The following is a 19,290-nucleotide window of genomic DNA, read 5'->3' on the forward strand; positions in this document are numbered from 1 at the left end:
GATACTGAATACAGCAGGATACTAATCTGTCTAGGCTCAAGGCTATCTGCCTTCTGTTATTTTAAAACACCTTATGATTATTACATGTGTGTGCATGCATGTGTTTGTGTGTGATGGAAGAGGCTAACCTGAGGGAGATCTTTCACCCTGTGGCCCTAAGGCATCAAACTCAGATCATCAGGCCGTCGTCATCTCATGGGATCTGTAGTTTTTGAGACAGGCTCAGGCAGCCAGCCCACAGAGAACTGTGTTGAGGCTGACTTTTTTTTTTTGGTTTTTTGAGACAGGGTTTCTCTGTGTAGCCTTGGCCTTCCTGGACTCACTATGTAGACCAGGCTGGCCTCGAACTCACAGCGATCCACCTGCCTCTGCCTCCCGAGTGCTGGGATTAAAGGCGTGCGCCACCCCGCCCGGCTCAAGGCTGACTTTAAATTCCTGTCTCCACCTCAGAAGTTCTGGGTTACAGGCATGGGAGGAGAGTCTTTCCCAGTTTCTGTTTGACTAAGCAAGAGCTGTTTCGTATGTCTTGCTCCAGGATGCCCTTGCAGTTGAAGTTCAGTAATATTTTTGTTTTGAGAAGTCTTCGTAGTGAAGGCTGCTCCTAACTTGTGATCCTCCTGCCTCAGTTTCTTGTTTACTAGTGTGTGATACCACACCCAGCATCACTAGGCCTTTTGACAAGGTTCTTCAGAAGGATGGTGGTGCATAGCTTAGTGAAATACTTGCCCTGTGTTCAAGTTCCAACACAATAAAGTTTTTCAGTGAGCTTAACTTTCCTAGATGCCACAGGCCCCACCCCCTACTGAAATGACATGAAGCCAACCAGATAGGAGGACCTGGGGCAGGGACCTAGAGCTCTAGAACTCAGGGAGCTTCTTAGATACAAATTAGAGTCACCTGAGGGCTAGGTGTGATGGCACATGCCTTTAATCCCAGATTCAAGAGACAGAGCAGGAGGATCTTTGGGAGTTCAAGTTTCGGGGCTACACAGACTCTGTCTCAAAAACAAAAAAAAAACCACCTGAAAATATTCAGCCCTCATGCCATTATACTCTTTTATTTATAGGCGTTGAGAGCAAGGACCCAAGCACAGCCTGGTGCCCTTGAATGGAGAACAAAGCAGCTATTGTCCACAGAGAGGTTGCCGAGGTGCCCTTCCTCACTGGTGTGGAACACTCTATGTTGCTGGTCAGCAGGAGGACAGCAGGCTGGCAAAAGGAGGAGGCAGGAAAAGCAGATCCCTTCTTGAGTCCCGAGGGTCTAGAACTGGTCATGTCTGCTACCACAGCTTGCTCTCTGTCTGTGTTTCAGGGGCCCAGGGCTATAGGCTTTCCCAGGAGCTCCTTAATTAAGTTCCCCGCCTGGAGTGCATCAGCAGGTCCCGCTGAAGGCCAGCCTCCAGGCTGGAGGTCAGTCTGGCTGTAGGAGGGTCGGTCAGCAGAGTCAACTTGTTGAAAACCCCTCGGCCAAAATAGTCAGCGATCACGGAGAAGCTGTCATTCGAACACTTGAGCTAGAAGCAAAGAGGAGGAATTAGACTTGCATTGCTCTCGTGCTAACTGAAAAGGGAACAAATCCTCTGGACTGACCAATGAAGGCCAGAAGAGGGCATTGGATACCATGGAGTTGGACCACAGGCATGGTGAGCCTCCTGATGTGGGCAATGGGAAGTTAACTCAGGCCTTCCAGAGAACAGGAAGTGAGCTCTGGAAGTGAGCAGGAAGTGCTATAACTACTGAGCCCTCTCCACACCGCCCTGTCCCCCACCTTTTTTAATCTGCTCCTCATCCCCACCTGATGCTGGAACTGATCATGGAGATCTCGTTTCTGTTCCTGGGCCCGGATCATATCCATTACTTTCCGGTTCTCAGGGAGGCAGGTGGGGCAGTCAGCATCACTTTCTGAGTAACTCTCAAAGCAGTGCTGGTGGAAGGAGTGGCCACACAGGAAGTGGACTGAAGGCAGCTCCAAGGCACTGTTACAGATGCTGCACTTGGTTTTCTGGAAAATCTTTGGACTACAGGCAGGAGACATAAACAGTGGTAAAGACTGTTAGGGTTAGGGTAAAGACTGATAGCCACACACCCAGTGGAGAAACAGGATGTAGAAGAAGGTCCCTGCACCGGGCATGGTGGCGCACGCCTTTAATCCCAACACTCAGGAGGCAGAGGCAGGTGGATCTCTGTGAGTTCGAGGCCAGCCTGGTCTACAGAATGAGTCCAGGACAGCCAAGGCTACACAGAGAAACCCTGTCTCAATAAACAAAAACAACAACAACAACAACAGGTCCCTGAGAAGGGCTGAGAAACCCTCCTGTTCTTATCACCCAAAGGGAGCTAAACGGACAAAAATCTCCAACCTGTGCCAGGTGGTAGCCTTTAATCCCCGGAGGCAGAGGCAGACAGATCTCTGTGAGTTCAAGGCCAGCCAAGGGTATACAAAGCAACTCTGTCTGGGGGTGGGGGTGGGGGCTCCAACCTGCAGTGACGTTTGTAATTGCAAGTCATCCAGAAGGATAACCGCTTTCCTTCAGTTTTCAAACTCTCACCAAATCTTTTTTTCTTTTTCATTTTTTGGGTTTTTTGAGACAGGGTTTCTCTGTGTAGCCTTAGCTGTCTTAGAACTCACTTTGTAGACTAGGGTGGCCTCGAAATCACAGAGATCTGCCTGCTTCTGCCTCCCAAGTGCTGGGATTACAGGCATCCACCAACACACCGGCTCACCAAATCCTTTTAAAGGAGCCTTTCCTGCCTGCCTTATCTAAAATTGCCATAGGGGAAGATGAGAGATGCAGACCTAGTTTAGTAGCAGTGTTTACTTAGCCCAGGGTCTTCCCACGCCCATAAAGACAGACAGACAGACAGACAGACAGACACACACACACACATATTGTTTTTCTCCCTTTGTTATTTCTAAAGATTTATTTTTTTAAATTTATTTATTTATTATGTATACAGCATTCTGCCTGTAGGCTAGAAGAGAGTACCAGATTTTGTTATAGATGGCTGTGAGCCACCATGTGGTTGCTGGGAATTGAACTCATGACCTTTGGAAGAGCAGTCAGTGTTCTTAACCTCTGAGCCATCTCTCCAGCCTTTTAAAGATTTCTATACCTGGATTTATTTTTATTTTATGAATATGAGTGTTTTTTCTATGTAAGTATGTATACCACAAGAGGCCGGAGGAGAGTGTTGGATTCCATAAAACTGAAGTTATATATGGTTGTAAGCCACCATATGGGTGCTATGAATCCAACCCAGGTCCTCTGCAAGAACAGCTAGAGCTTTAACCACTAAGCCATCTTCTAGCCACCTCTGCCACTTTTTTTTTCTTTTTCTTTTTTGTTTTGTTTTGTTTTGTTTTTCCAGACAGGGTTTCTCTGTGTAGCCTTGGCTGTCTTGGGCTCGCTTTGGAGACCAGGCTGGCCTCGAACTCACAGCAATCCGCCTGCCTCTGCCTCCCGAGTGCTGGGATTAAAGGCATGTGCCACCACCGTCCGGCCTTAAGATTTCTTTTTTAAGTTATGTACACATGAGTTCCGAGGAAGGGTCCGGATCCCCTGGAGCTGGAGTTATAGGCAGTTGCTAGGAACTGAACTTGAGTCCTCAGCAAGAATAGGACATGCTCTCAATCCCTGAGCCATCTCTCTAGTCTCCTTCTTTTTCTCCATTTATTTTCTCAGAATTTACAACAATTTCAAACACTGTAACCATCTACCTATTTTTTTCTAGATTTCTTCCATGTGTTAAGTGTATGCCTGAGTGAGTGCATGTGCACCACCCGACTGTGAATGCCTGCAGAGGTCAGAAGAAGGCATCACATTTTCTGGAGCTGGAGTCACAGGCAGTTGTAAGCCACATGATGTGGATGCTGGGACCTGAACCCAGGTCCCCTGCAAGCACAGAAAGCACTCTTAACTGCTGAGCCCCATCTCTACAGCCTGGATTCTGCTTATTTAAAATGTTTAAAGTAGCCTGGCATGGTGGCGCACACCTGTAATCCCAACATTCAGGAGGTAGAGGCAGATGGATCTCTGTGAGTGTGAGGCCAGCCTGGTCTACAAGTGAGTCCAGGAGAACCAATGGCCACATAGAGAAACCCTGTCTCAAAAAAAAAAAAAGGGGGGGGGGGGGTAATGCTGGAGAGATGGCTCAGAGGTTAAGAGCACTGGCTGCTCTTCCAAAGGTCCTGAGTTCAATTCCCAGCAACCACATGGCAGCTCACAACTATCTGTAAAGTAATATGGTGTCCTCTTCTGCTGCACAGGTGTACATGCAAGCAGAACACTGTATACATAATAAATAAATCTTAAAAAAACAAAACAAAAAACAGGTTAAGGTATGTCTCAAGGACATGAGGGCCCAGAAGGCAGGGCTACTTGTCTATTATTTATGAAAGGCTTTATTAGGAAGGACATGATAAAGGCTAACTGGAATGAAGACAGCATTCGTAATAAACATTTTGCAGTGTAATGGGCAGAGCAGACCGAACCCTGGAGAGCTGGGCATGTTAGTGGATGCCTATGATGCCAATACTTGAGGGAGAGTAAGGAGTGCAGGGCGAGCTTCAGCTACATGAGACTGTCTCAAACAAAGAAACCCCTGAAGATTTAACACTTGAGAATACTTTCTACTATTAATAATTCTATCCAGGCATGATATTCCTGCAATCCCAGCACGTAGGAGGATGAAGCAGAAAGATTGCTTTGAATTGAGTTCAGGCCAGCCCAGGCCACAGGATAAGACTTAAGTCTCAAAATTAAAGCAAAATATGAGCTGGAGAGATGGCTCAGAGGTTAAGAGCACTGACTGCTCTTCTAAAGGACCCAGGTTCAATTCCTAGCAACAACCACATGACACCCATCTGTAACTCTAGTTCCAACATCCTCACTCATATGTATGCAGGCAAAACACTAATGCCCACAAAAAGTAAAATGAAAAAAGTAAAAACAAACCAAGCCTAGTGGAATAGGCCTATACCACAGCTACTGTGAAGGCTAAGGCAGTGGAATCGTTAGTTCATGAGTGCAAGAGGAGGCCAGGAAACTTAGTGAGACCTGTCATAAAACTAAAAGGGCAGTAAGATGGCTCAGCAGAGGAAAGTGCTTGTTATTCGAGCTGGACAGCTGAGTTTGAGCCCTGGAACCCATGTGGGAAAATAGGATGTGGCAGTGCATGCCTGTGATCCCACCAGCACTCTTAGAGGTAGAAACTTGTGTGTCAGGCAGACTAGAGTACGCAGCATGGCAGAAATAAGAGTCCCTACCTCAGCAAGGCGAGAATTACTGAAAGCAGCCCTCTGTGCTCCACACGTCCCTGTGGCACACATACCCACACTCACACACACACAAAAACAAAAAATTTTTCTGAGATTGCTGAGGGTACAGCTAATTGGCACTGTGTCTGCCTAGCACTTAAGTGGCACTGAGTTCAATCTCCAGAACTGCAAACAAAAATTTTGAAATTAAACTATCCACTTTCTGCATTTTCTAAAATCAAATATTTCAGAACAGTTTCACAATTTAGATGTTTGCTCAGAAAAGATAAATATTATGTAGGCAGAGAAGTACTAGCCATAAAATAACCTCCCAAGGCCATTAAAGACTTATGGGGCAGGAAAGGTGGCTCTACACGCCCTTGCAGAGGACTTGAGTTCAGTTCCCAGCATACATGGGGAGTGGAGGTGGGGCTCAGAACTGCCTGTAACTCTAACTCCTGGGGCCTGATACCTCTGTCATCTGCAGGCACCTGCACTCAAGTACACATACTCACACACATGTACATAATTTAAACATGAATAAACAATTTAAAAAGTAATAGGGCTGGACAGTGGTGGCACATGCCTTTAATCCCAGCACTCGGGAAGCACTCGGCCAGCCTGGTCTACAAAGCCAAGTCTAGGACAGCCAAGACTACACAGAGAAACCCTGTCTCATAAAACAAAAACAAAGAAAATAAAAAAAGAGTAATAGGGCTGAAGAGATGCATCATTGGTTAAACATACACATTCCTTTTGAAGAGAACTTCTACATTAAGGGCCTATAACTCCAGTTCTAGGAAATCCAATAGTTTCTCTGGCCTCTTATTCAAGCACAAGCATACTTGTGTACACACACACACACACACACACACACACACACACACACACACACATGCACACACACACAAAAATCTTTAAAAATAAGATTTATGGGGGCTGGAGAGACGGCTCAGCAATTAAGAGCATTGTCTGCTCTTCCAGAGGTCCTGAGTTCAATTCCCAGCAACTACATGGTGACTCACAGCCATCTATAATGTGATCTGATGCCCTCTTCTGTCATGCAGGCATACATGCAGATAGAGTACTCATATACATAAAATAAATATTTTTTTAAAAAATAAGATTTATGACTAGGTATGGTGTGAAGCCCCTTGAATCCTAGCATCTAGGAAGCAGAAGCAAGTGATTGCTGTGTGTTTCAGGCCAGCCCAACCTACACAGGAAGTTCTAGGACAGCTAGAGCTATATAGTCAGACTCTAGAAAGAGGGGAGCTCAAACCCACTTTATGAATCCTCTGTCCAGGAAAGCATTGCCCCCAGCACACTGACAGCCCAAGTCATGCCCGCACCACTCTGCACATCCCAACATGGTACCTCGCCTTGAGCTCTTGGATTTCCTGCCGGATACGCATGGTCTCCTCTCTGTACCGCCTCACCCGAAGCTCATCCTGTGCAATCTGCTGGCTCTGTTTCTGCAGTTTTTGGACCAGGTAGTCTCGAATGATGGACAGGGTAGCTGTGGAGTTGTGGGCCAGGGTCTGCACCACTGAGATTGGGGCGGGGGCAAGATGAAATAAGGTCATGAGCCAAGCAGCACTCTGTGAACAGAGCCCACACTGGGGCAGCCTGTCTTCCCCAGTACCTAGGAGAGGTGGCATGAGGTTCTTGCTCTCGATGTGCTTGAGGACAGCCGCCACATACTCCTTGCAGTCTTCCTCCTTGCGGGCGAAGTAGCTGAGGGCCTGTTCCCACAGGGAGGGATCCTGCTCCCCATGGCGCTCACACACCGCGACCACCTGCCGGTACTGCTCGTGCTGCATGTGGTAGTGCATGATCTGCTGGAACAGCTTCCCCTGCTCATAGAGGTACAGGACTCCATCCTGGAAGTCATGCATCTGGCACAGGACCAGCGCCTTGTCAAACACATCACAGAATCGGCCACTCTTCAGCAGGGAGATAGCCTCTGCATGAAGTTTCTCCTTGACCTACAGGAGAAAATGGTTGGGCTCTTAGTCATCAGAAGGCAAATCAAGTGTCTCCCTCAGTCCAATTTCCCATCAGGAAAGCCCATTTAGCCCCACAGGTAAGGTGCTACTCTCTGTAAGCCAGCAGTTCTCAGCCTGGGGTTACAACCCCTTTGGAAAACCTTGATCTCCAAAATAATTTACATTATATAATTGATAAAAGCAGCAAAATTAGTTATGAAGTAGCAACAAAAATAGTCTATGGGAGCTGGGCACAGTGGTGCATGCCAGTAACCCCAGCACTTGGAAGGCAAAGGCAACGAATCAATGTGAGTTCAAGGCTAGCCTGGTCTATAAAGTGAGTCCAGGACAGCCAGGGCTACACAAAGAAACCTTGTCTTGAAAAACCAACAACAAGCTGGGCACAGTGGTGCATGCCTTTAATCCCAGCATTCGGGAGGCAGAGGCAAGCAGATTTCTGTGAGATCGAGACCAGCCTGGTCTACAAATCAAGTCCAGGACAGCCAAGGCTCCACAGAGAAACCCTGTCTCAAAAACAAACAAACAAACAAACAAACAAACAAACAAACAAAAAAAAAAAAAAAAAAAAAAAAAAGGAAAAGAAAAGGAAAAAAAAAGAAAAACCGGTAACAACAAAATAGTTCTATGGTTGGGGATTACACAAAACTGAGGCGTTGTATTAAAGGGTCGCAGCATCAGGAAGGTTGAGAACCATTAGTCTAAATAAAGCAACACAGGCAGCCACAAAGCTGGAGAGCAGGCATAAGAGAAACTAACTTTTCCTTATTCGCCACCAGGGCAACACCAGTGAGCACCCAGCTGTTTTTTTTCCAGCACCTCCCATGGCTCTGGCCAAGTGTTACCTGTGGATCCTTCTCATGGGCCCAGTTCTGCAGCCGCAGCTCCAAGAGTGTGTCATAGATACCCTGGGGCGAGTCTGGCTGCACTTCGCTCATGTGCTCCAGGAAGGCTTTCAGCTCTCTTGGGTTGTTTGCAAAGATGGGGATGAACTCCTCAGAGTTGGCCTAGGATAAAGGAAAGGAAGAGGGGAGTGGCTAACATGGCTCAGTACTCACATGCCTCTAAGCTGATCCCTGCCACTCAAAACTATTTCCCAAGGTCTCACCCGGCAGCCTAGAGCCTCCCGATCGCCTCGGCCTTCCAGACTGGGCCGATAGTCAGTACAGAGTCCTTTCAGCAACTGGGTTGTCTGCTCCGGTATGTGGTGCATGAGGATCTTGCCATATCGTTTCATGTTACTCTCTGCCTGCTCAAAAGGCAGCTTACCAATATACTGAAGGGCTTCCTGATAGTTCTGTGGAGAGGTTAAAAAGTGAGCTAGTACCTCCTCTACCAGGATGCATTTCTATCATTCCCAGTATGTCTTCAAAGCTGCATTCTGCCCAATGCAAGAACAAACGTCACCCACCTTAATGTCCTCTAGCTGAATCTTCAAGTACCACTCATGATGTGCATGGTTCTCAGCCAGATAGAGGGCATGGGAGTAGTAGCCAGCCTGCCGAAGGACCTTGATGGCTGTCTCCACATCAAAGTGGACCTCACTCTCACTCTTTGTCTGCCAACAAGATATTAAACAAAACATTTGCATGGTAGTGTCTGCAGAAGGGGGATGAACAGGCATTGGACACTAAGGCCTACTTCTAAAGGGCAGTTACATGCTGGCTTTGAAAACACGGTAGCCAGCCCCTGCAATTCTGCTTAAAGACCCAAGGCTTTCCTCTGTCCCTGTCATTAGGGTCCAAAGTCTTCCTTAATGGTACTTCCTGGGCTTCAGTGCCATGGAGTGTTCTAGACAGCTAGCAGGAACAGCTACACTTCTTTCTTTAGAGGAGAGCACTGGTTCCCAAGTAAAGCTGGCCCTCGGTTTTTCTATGCCCTGTTAAAGAACAGCTAGTCCTGGTAAAGCCACCTCAGGCTCAGTGAGGCTTCTAGGAACCACTGCATCCAACACCACACTTCCTTCACCTTGATAAACTCCTCCAACTTGGAGCTGTCCTTGAGCTTGGTATAGCAGTTCAGAAGTAGGGTGGTGTGATCAGCATTAGCCAGAGATTGCCGATGCAGGGTCTGTAGGTAGGCAGTCAAGTTGTGGATGCGCTGGGCATCCAGAAACTTACGGATCACATAGGATGGCTCCAACTTTCCAATGGTTCTAGAGAAATGTCAATATCATCAGGATTAGAGTGCTTGGTCAAGTCAGCTGTAGAGGCATCACTGCAGACCTGTGAGTGGGTCTTGGCTTGCTCACCTCTAACAGTCAAGTTGCTATCAGTCACACAAGACTGACTGACACACTGGTTCTTTTGCTCTTTTCATTTTGTTTGGTTGGTTTTGGCTTTATTTTATTTTATTTTATTTTTATTTATTTATTTTGGTTTTTCATGACAAGGTTTCTCTGTGTATCCTTGGCTGTCCTGGACTCACTTTGTAGTCCAGGCTGGCCTCAAACTCACAGTGATCCTCCTGCCTCTGCCTCCCAAGTGCTGGGATTAAAAGTGTATGCCACCAATGCTTTTCTTTTTCCCCAGATTTTATTAATTTATTTATACAGTATTCTGCCCAAATGTGTGCCTACACACCAGAAGAGGGTACCAGATCTCATTGTAGACAGTTATAAGCCACCATGTGGTTGCTAGGAATTGAACTCAGGACCTTTGGAAGAATAGACAGTGCTCTTAACCTCTGAGCCATCTCTCCAGCCCTCTGATCTTACTGTTTTTGAGGCAAAGTCTCATTATGTAGTCATGGCTGCCTTGGGAAATTATTATCTGGGCCAAGTTAGTGTTGAACTCACAGAGATCCCCCTGCCTCTGCCTCCCAAGTGCTGGGATTAAAGGCATGTGACACCATGCTGGGTTTTGTGTTTTAAGATAGGTCCACTGTGTACACAGACTAGTCTTGAACTCACAATTCTCCTGCTGTAGTCAGTCCGGAGACTACAGGCATGTTTCACCACGCCCAGCTGTCCTCTCACTGGCAGTACCACAGTTTCCATAGGAAAAGTGAATACTTCCTGGTGAAATACAATACCCCCACCTGTGCCCTCACTTCCAGCATGGGTTTCAGCAACCTAGCTGTCTATTCTGCATCCAGAGCTACATCCCACAGCACATCCAGACTAACCGGATATACTGCTGCACAGCTCCATCATGGTTGCCCTTGCTGTAGAGATGGTCTCCATACTGCATGAAGATTTGAGCCAGTCCATCGCTGTCCAGATGTTGACTCTTAGCCAAGTTAATTGCCATCTCAAACAGATTCTTCTTAAATAGCATCTAGAAGAAGAGAGATCAGGGCATTGGTAGAAGCAGTTCTGAGGTATACCCTCCCAAAACATCCCCACAACAGACACAGGAGACAGCCCTGGAGTTACAACCTACCTACAGTCTAGACAAAGACCTCAAACCAACACCAATACACTTCACCTACAGGTCTCTGTAGACGGGGGTGGGGGGTTGGGGGGTGGCCTGGCTCCCAGCCATTACTTCCCTCTAAGGCCACATCTTAGATTCTAAGGAAACTGAAGAAGGCTGTGACCCAAAGGAAAGAAAAGTCACTGAGCCCAGGGCCTAAGAAACCCATTTATAGATGCTTATGCCAGCTCTGAGAACCTGGTGGCCTTGCCTCCAGTTTGGTCTGTGTGTCCTTCTCCTGCAATGCGTGGACCCGCCCATCCCGCGTCAGCACGTACAGGGAGCCCCACTCAGCGAGCACATCCACCACATCCTCAAAAACAGCACTGTAGGCTATGAACTTGTTGCACAGGTCATAGATGTTGAGAATTTGCTTGTCAGAGTTCTGTGTGTCCCTGCCGGTAAACTCTGACCTGCACAGGAAAGAAAAGCACCCACTGTTTAGACCACCTCTGTCTCAGTTCCCTTATGGTTCCTTCCCATGACAACTTTGGTGCTGCCCCACTCCGGTTAGAACAAATCACCTCATTAGCCCCTCCGGCAGCTCATCTCATACATGCAGAATTGTGCTGACGGCTGTAGAAAAGAACACATAATCCTGGTCTTACCCTTCAGCATCCTATCATTAATCCTAGCCAACAGAGTAGAAAGTCAAGCATCAGATGTCTGCTCAACAGAAACATCACCCATCGCCTGGAATGTTAGACAGTGTGCTGGGTTCGGAATGAAAACAATCCAAGAGAGGCTGGGAGAGGGCTGTGGATAAAGTACTTGCCTTGCAAGCACAAGGACCTTACTTCAATCTTTAGAGCCCACATTTAAAACCAAATAAAACAGGAAAGAACCCAGGAACAGGGCTTGGAAGTGGCTCAGCAGTTAACAGCACTTACTGTTCTTTCAGGAGACCCCAGTGCAGTTCCCAGCACCCCTATCAGGCAGCTCACAACTACCTGTCATTCTAAGGGATGGGATGCCTCTGACTTCCAGAGCACCTGCACACATGTGCACAAAACCTATACACGTAACTAAAGATAAGAAGAAATGAAAACAACAGGTGTGGTGCCATATACTTGGGCCGGGGAAGTGGGTACAGGCAGATCCTGGAGCCTCCCTGGTTGCCAGCCTATCCACTTGGTGAGCTCCAGGCTAGTCAGAGACTCTGTCTCTAAAACAAAGTGGACCGTGCCTGAGGAATAACACCTAAGGTTGTCCTATGGCCTCTACACACATGCACACATATATGCACCTGCACACACAAGCCCAACAGGGAGTGCTTTCACTATGCAGAAGACTCCTCATTCCCTTTTCAATTCTCTGGGAAACCCATGCCATATACTTCCAAGCACTTTGCAGTTCCTCTGACACTCGTCCTTTCTGGCTCTACCTAACTTACCTTAGCCAAAGAGTAAAATAACCCAATCCCAGGTCAGACTCCCTGAGCACCTCACATTTACAGAGGAGTTTTACAGAAGATGTCTGCAGCAAAAATACATTTGTCCATAAAAATAGCTAACTAAATGCAGTGGAAGAGCAAGCGACATAAAACTCAAGCGAAACTGGCTGGGTCCCGGCATGAGGATTTAAAAAGATCACAGTTCTGGTGACAAGTCTAGTCCTCTCCTTCTCCCTGGAGTCTTACTTGGGAGACACCTTCCGGTCACGGGAGACGATGACAAGGTAGCCTCTAAACCAGTGGGCGATGAGCTTATGGCCCTCGAAGGCAAAGCAGGGCCCACGTTCATCTGGCTGGTAAAGGTAGACACACTCATCTCCAGCAACAATGAACTGCAGATCCTGAGAAGGGTCGCTCAGAGCTGAACAGCGCAGCCCACAGCCATGGGTGTCCAACTCCACACGAGGGTAGTCCTTTCCAGAAACTATGTAGGACTGCCAAAGGTAAGAAAACGTTAGCAGGCTCCTTTGAAGAGGCAGCGCCTACGCCTTCATACAGCCATTCCTGGTCTAGCCTGACCCTCTCACCATCTCTCCACTTGGCTCTCTAGTTTCCCTTCAGCGACTTGCCTTCTCCATCACTGTCACCTTGCTATAGAGAATGTACTGCGGGGCCACAGTCATAAGCCACCACCAGAATCCTTCAAGTTAAAGAAATGCAACGGTTCTCTGTTTTATCTAAAGTGTATTCCTAGGTTGGGGAGGCAGGTCAGCAACGGTATGAGCACAGTAAACAGGAGGTTCTGGGCTCCATCCTTGGTACCAAACACTTTCCAAAGGCAGCTCACAACTGCCTGTAACTCCAGAGTTTCAGCTATTTGAGTTAAAGCTATCTAAGTATGCCTAACAAGAGAGAATCGCATTACTCTATTAAAAGCAGAATTCTTTTCCTAAGTCTACCTCTTCTTAGTCCCCCACATGAAGAAATAAAATATTAAATGGGGCAAATGGTTCAAGGCTCTATGATAAAACACTTAAGACTCCCCAGCCTCTCCTTGAGCACTGAGAGGCCCTTATTGGTTCCCCTTGAGTATGACCTTAATTATACCTGAACATTTTCAGTTGTCACAACAAACAAGTGAGTGGTCTTTCCTGCTTGGCGAAAGGCCAGTCCAGTAACAGGATAGTTGCCCTTGTGTAAAATCTGGGTTTTGCTATGCCGGTCCCGGGTGATATCTCCCTTGTTCAGAGTAACACTGCCATCTGTGAAACCTGGAAAACAGAAAGCAGTATTTCAGTGTGGATGAAAAGATAAGGAAACAGAAAGAGAGAATAAGGCCACTGGGGCACTTGTAAGAAACGACAAGCGAGCCGGGCATGGCGGTGCACGTCTTTAATCCCAGTACTCAGGAGGCCGAGGCAGGTGGATCACTATGAGTTTGAGGCCAGCCTGGTCTACAAAGTGAGTCCAGGACAGCCAAGGCTACACAGAGAAACCCTGTCTCGAAAAACCAAAAAAGAAAAAAGAAAGAAAGAAAGCAATGACAAGTGTTCTCCTCATGCCTCACTAGCATGGTACCTCAGTACATGTATTCCCTGGCTCACCTTGTCTTCTCTTCCCCTGTCCCCCCACCCCCTCTTTAAACAAGGTCTCTACACAGTCCTGGCTGTCCTAGAACTTACTATGTAGCCAAGGCTGGCCTCAAACTCCAGCATCTGCTTACCTGTACCTCCTGAATGCTGGGATTAAGGTAGTACACCATCACACCCAGCCCATTCACTAACTCATTTAAAAAGAGCAAAAGTAAATATCTTCCCATTACAATTTTAAAAAAGATTTATTTATATGTCAGCGTGGTGGCACACACCTTTAATCCCAGCACTCGGGAGGCAGAGGCAGGTGGACTGCTGTGAGTTTAAGGCCAGCTTGGTCTATAAAGTGAATCCAAGGCTACACAGAGAAACCCTGTCTCAAAAAACAAAACAAGATTTATTTATTTATTTATTATTTATACAGTATTCTGCCTGCACACCAGAAGAGGGCACCAGCTCTCATTGTAGATGGTTGTAACCCACCATGTGGTTACTAGGAATTGAACTCAGGACCTTTGGAAGAATAGACAGTGCTCTTAATCTCTGAGCCATCTCTCCAGGCCCCACTATAAATTTTAATAAATCTCAACGCCTCAAATCAGTACCCTGAGAACAACACATATGAACTGCAAAAACTACTTCAGGGAAAATACATTTTAAAACCTAGCAATGGGGGCTGGAGAGACGGTTCAGTGGTTAAGAACACTGACTGCTCTTCCAGAGGATCTGGGTTCAAGTCCCAGCACCCACACAGCAGCTCACAACTGTTTGTTATTCCAGTTCTGTGGGACCTGACACCCTCACACAGACATGTAAACAAAACACCAATGTACATAAAATGAAAATAAGTCATTTCTAGAAAGACCTAGGACTGCTGGGTTTTCCTCCTTTCTGCTTACCGATGGCCATAAAGTTGAGATTTTCATGGACCGTCAAACATGACACAACAGTTGGCTCTGTTCCTGGGATGGCAGGGAAGATTCGAGTGCAGAGTGGATTGCCACCATCTCTCTTCTCCAGGTTCCAGATCTTTACCTGGCGACAGATCACAGACACACATGAGTGTTAGTTTCCCTCCAACCAAAGCCAGCCCCTCGCCTCTGGATCTTTCTTTTCTGGGACTTACCAGGGGGTTGATGCCCTCTTCATCCTCACCAACTGATGCCAGAATATTGTGCTGCTTCAGCTGATAGAGGTGTGTCACCCGCAGTTTGTAGGCCTGGAACCCTGTAAGCTGTAGGGAACGTGGCAAGAACCAGATCTGGCCCTCCATATGTGCAGGCAGTCAAGGAGCCTCCTTTCAAGGAGCAACAAGCCCCACCCCACCTTCTTGTCTGTGGCTGCACTGCTTTAAGTTACCTGCAGACAACGAAACTCTGAAAGCATTACTATAGTACAACCAGGAATTAAAATATTTCACGAGGGCTGGAGAGATGGCTCAGCGGTTAAGAGCACTGGCTGCTCCTCCAGAGGTCCTGAGTTCAATCCCCAGCAACCACATGGTGGCTCACAACCATCTATAATGTGATCTGGTGCCCGCTTCTGGGATGCAGGCAGAATAAATCTGCCTGTATGAATAATAAATAAATAAAGCTTTTGTTAGTTGAGACAGGGTTTCTCTCTCTCGCTCTCTTTCTTTGAGTTTCTCTGTATATCCCTTGCTGTCGTGGACTCACTTTGTAGACTAGGCTGGCCTCAAACTCACTGCAACCTGCCAGCCTCTGCCTCTGAGTGTTGGGATTAAAGGTATGCACCACCACTGCCCAGCAATAAATAAATCCTTAGAAAAAATACCAGATAAAATATTTTATGAGAAGCCAGGGCTGGAGATGTAGCTCGGTTGATACTTACTTAACACGTAAAAGAGCCCAGGTTAGATACCTAGCAGCATATGTAACTGGGTGCAGTGGCACATGTCTGTAATCACAGTACTCAGGAGGGGGAGGCAAGAGGGTTAGGAGTTCAACGTCACCCTTGGCTATATGTGAGCTATGTGAGATCTTGTGTTGAAAAATTTTTAAAAAGAGAAACGGAAATGAAACACATACATACATCTTAAGAGAGATCACATTCACACAACTTCAATCATATGATACTGTTACGACTTCTGTTTTAGAATTATCGTTGCTAATTTCCTACTAAGTTTAATTTTTTAAAAAAGATTTATTTATTCATTTATTTATTATATATACATTGCTCTGCCCACATATGCACCTGCACACCAGAAGAGGCCACCATGTGGTTGCTGGTAATTGAACTCAGGTCCTTAGGAAGAACAGTCGGTGTTCTTAACCTCTGAGCCATCTCTCCAGCCCAGCTAAGTTTAATTTAGAATTAAAGGTATGGTCAATATGTGTTGTCACTGACTTAGCCATTTTTAATTTACAATGATGTGCAGTAGAAATCCTACTTTGAAGGTCTGAGCGGCAGAGCACTAGAGGAGGAATACTTCTAACTGCCAGCCTTTCCTGGGCTAGTAATATGGGCAACACATCTCTTGGAGGGCAGCCTTTAATCCCAGTGGGGACAGAGGCAGGCAGCCTGGTCCACAAAGTAGTCCAGGACAACCAAGACTACACAGAGAAACCCTGTCTCAAAAAACAAAACAAACAAGATTCTCTCTTGTGCTGCTGGTCAGGACTACTTCCTGTCAGCAATGGATTCAGAAGAGAAGTGCAGTGACTCTGCTACTATCTAGACTGGTAGACTAGGCATATCAAATGCATTTTTGGCTTATAATACGTTCCATGGGGCTGGAGAGATGGCTCAGAGGTTTAAGAGCACCGTCTGCTCTTCCAAAGGTCCTGAGTTCAGTTCCCAGCAACCACATGGTGGCTCACAACCATCTACAATGAGATCTAGTGGCTTCTTGTGTTGAGCAGGCACACATATGGGCAGGATACTGTATAAATAATAAATAAATCTTTTTTTTTTTTTTTTTTTTTTGGTTTTTCAAGACAGGGTTTCTCTGTGTAGCCTTGGCCATCCTGGACTCACTTTGTAGACCAGGCTGGCTTTGAACTCACAGCGATCCGCCTGCCTCTGCCTCCCGAGTGCTGGGATTAAAGGCGTGCGCCACCACGCCCGGCTATAAATAAATCTTTTTTAAAAATATGTTCCATTTATAATGGATTAGCCTGGGTGCAACCCCGTCGTAAGTTGGAAAAAGCAGCGCCTAAGTAGTTTGTCACTGTGGCTTCTGGGGCCTCACTGTACTTACTCAGAATCCAGGTAACACCAATATGCACATACCCTCCTTAAACATTCCAAGGGCTTTCCCACAAATCTTTCAAACAAAGCAAACAAATTCCTTGTCTCGCTGACCTCCCTGCCTACAGTATTAGACAGGCAGGGTAACACCTTGCACACACTTTTTCTTTTCTCTCAAGACAGGGTTTCTCTGTGTAGCTTTGGCTGTCCTGGACTCGATTTGTAGACCAGGATGGCCTCGAACTCACAGCGATCCGCCTGCCTCTGCCTGTGACACCACACCTGGCTGACACACACACATCTTTCGAAGGCAAGTTGCTTCTACTTGCGAGGAGAGCGATCTTAAACTTGTCAAATTGGCATTAACCACCTTTTTACAGAAAAGGAAACTGAAGCTGAGAGCTAAACGACTTGCCCAGGGCTGCTCAACTGACAAGTTAGAAAATGAACTTCCTTCTTTCCTCCATCAGACCACAGAGAAGTCTGGGCTCGCATGTAAGTGGCGAGCGTGCAAAGCGCCACTGACAGCTTCCATCCCAGCTGGAGGGATCTCTTCCGGCATCCTCTGAGAAAAGAAACAGATCCAAAAGAAGGATATCTCCAAAGACCAGGCTTCCGCGGCCTGAGTCGCAGACAGTGATGCCGGGAGGGAGACAGAAGAACTTGGAGGCAGAGGATCCAGAGGCCGGCGCGGCCCCAGGAGCGGCCCCATCGTTACCCAGCGGCTCCTTCACCAGCTCCTTCTCAAAGAAAACGAAGCGCCGCCACTGCAGGTAGGCCGCCATCTTGACCGTGGGTCCCCGCCTCCGGAAGCAACATCACGTGAACCGCACCGGCGAGTCACGTGAGCGGCAGCCTCCCGGAGCATGCGCACACAGACGCGCTTGAGTAGGCGGTGCCTGCTTCGCGCAGCTTCGGCGAGGGAGCTTGCTCGGTAGCTCTCGGATGCTTTGATCTTGTTGGGAGTGCCAAGGTTCTTCCCACGTGCGGTTGCGCGTTCCGTAGGCACGGCGCCCTCCACAGCGAGACTGTGTCTGAAAACTAAAACCTTCTGTTCGGTGTCGCTGTGCAGAGAAATGTTTTTGGAAGCTACCTAATGCATCAGCTTTTTAATGCTGTAAAATAGAGCTGAAATAAAAATGTCACCTTTTCAGAGGTGGTTTAATAGACAGCCCGATCAAAATCAAAGATTTTTAGATGTATAAAATTGTACAAATGGAATTATTCTGTCAACAGGCAAGTACATGGGTCGTACGTAATTTCTGTTCATATTCCCTATAATAAATGCAATCATTGTATACCAGTCAGAAATCTTATTCCAACAAAGAAAGTTTGGGATTTGTTTGTTTATTTGCGGCGGGAGTGGGGGGGGGGTGTGTGTGTGACAGACAAATCAATAAAATTCTCAGACTTTGGTACCTCTTGATGAAGGATGTGGCACATTTTGTGCCGTGTAGCTTGCTGTACCTAAATGGGTTATGTTTTTAACCTGTCAAATATTTTATGTCATAAATGAAAGAAAGCAGCTATATAAAACCGGTTTTTCAACTGCTGGAAAGGAGAAATACAAGCTTATGTCTGCCACCTACACATTTGGAAACACCATTGTGTGTTATATCAGTTTTTTGCATCTGTCAGTGTGTAGCACTTAATACATGTTTGTTGAATGGGAAATACTGCTAAAATGGAAACTCCCAAAACCCTTTTAGCCTTCTCATCCTTTCTATAGAGGCAGGATATTGGGGGGGATGGGGGCCGGGGAGCAGTAGCAAATACCAGCTTTGAGAGCAGAGTGATTTAGTAAGTGGTAAGTTAAGGTGTGCCATGGCTGTTCCAGCAATGTTCTTCGTAGAGACAGCTCTGTGTCCTGTTTGTGTGACAGAAGGAACCATGAAGTCTGTGTCAAAAGAAGGCGAGGAAAGTGACAATAGCAACTCTGGCCACCAGGAATGATTTCCTTTATTTTGTTGTCTAGGCAGATGTCCCTTCTCTCATCACTCCATGTGTGGCCTCCTGTAGCATGTTCACTTGAAGGCCCTGACCTTCCATGACAGAGGAGAACCATTTCTCAGGTCAAGCATAGGAGGAGCTGAGCTCCCCTACTACAACCTCCAAACATGCTCTCAAGAAGCAGTGTCAGTGCTGGAGAGAGGGCTCAGTGGTTACGAGCACTGGCTGCTCTTCCAGAGGACCTGGGTTCACCTCCCAGCAACCACAGGGCAGCTCACACCTGACTGTAAGTAACTCCAGTTCCAGTGCTGGAACTAACAACCTGACAGACATGCATGCAGGAAAAACACCAATGGACATAAAATAAAAATAAATTCTATTTAAAAGAAGAAGAGGAGGAGGAAGAAGAAGAGGAGTGAAGGATGGCTAGCCTGGTCTATACAGCGAGTCCAGGACAGCCAAGACTA

The 19,290-nt window shown here is 46.9% G+C and overlaps 1 protein-coding gene across 2 annotated transcripts; it reads right to left on the minus strand.

Moving 5' to 3' along the window:
• Positions 1-1,014: 1,014 nt before the first annotated feature.
• On the minus strand, positions 1,015-17,700 carry Vps11 (VPS11 core subunit of CORVET and HOPS complexes). 2 transcript variants are annotated; one of them, XM_051156287.1, is made up of 15 exons: positions 17,468-17,700; positions 14,790-14,934; positions 14,563-14,698; positions 13,179-13,342; positions 12,318-12,565; positions 10,890-11,091; positions 10,389-10,540; positions 9,231-9,417; positions 8,674-8,820; positions 8,371-8,559; positions 8,108-8,269; positions 6,902-7,244; positions 6,634-6,805; positions 1,795-2,017; positions 1,015-1,513 (listed from the first exon to the last, which is right to left on the minus strand). In XM_051156287.1, exons 1-15 carry the CDS (start codon positions 17,656-17,658, stop codon positions 1,349-1,351), a joined length of 2,826 nt encoding a protein of 941 aa, XP_051012244.1. In that variant the 5' UTR covers positions 17,659-17,700; the 3' UTR covers positions 1,015-1,348. The 2 variants fall into 2 exon arrangements, with proteins under 2 accessions (XP_051012244.1, XP_051012245.1); XM_051156288.1 differs by lacking the exons at positions 12,318-12,565; positions 13,179-13,342; positions 14,563-14,698; positions 14,790-14,934; positions 17,468-17,700 and having other exon boundaries at positions 10,877-11,075.
• Positions 17,701-19,290: the final 1,590 nt, after the last annotated feature.

Source organism: Acomys russatus, chromosome 14 (assembly GCF_903995435.1).
Source record: "Acomys russatus chromosome 14, mAcoRus1.1, whole genome shotgun sequence".
NCBI classification, from domain to species: Eukaryota; Metazoa; Chordata; class Mammalia; order Rodentia; family Muridae; genus Acomys; species Acomys russatus.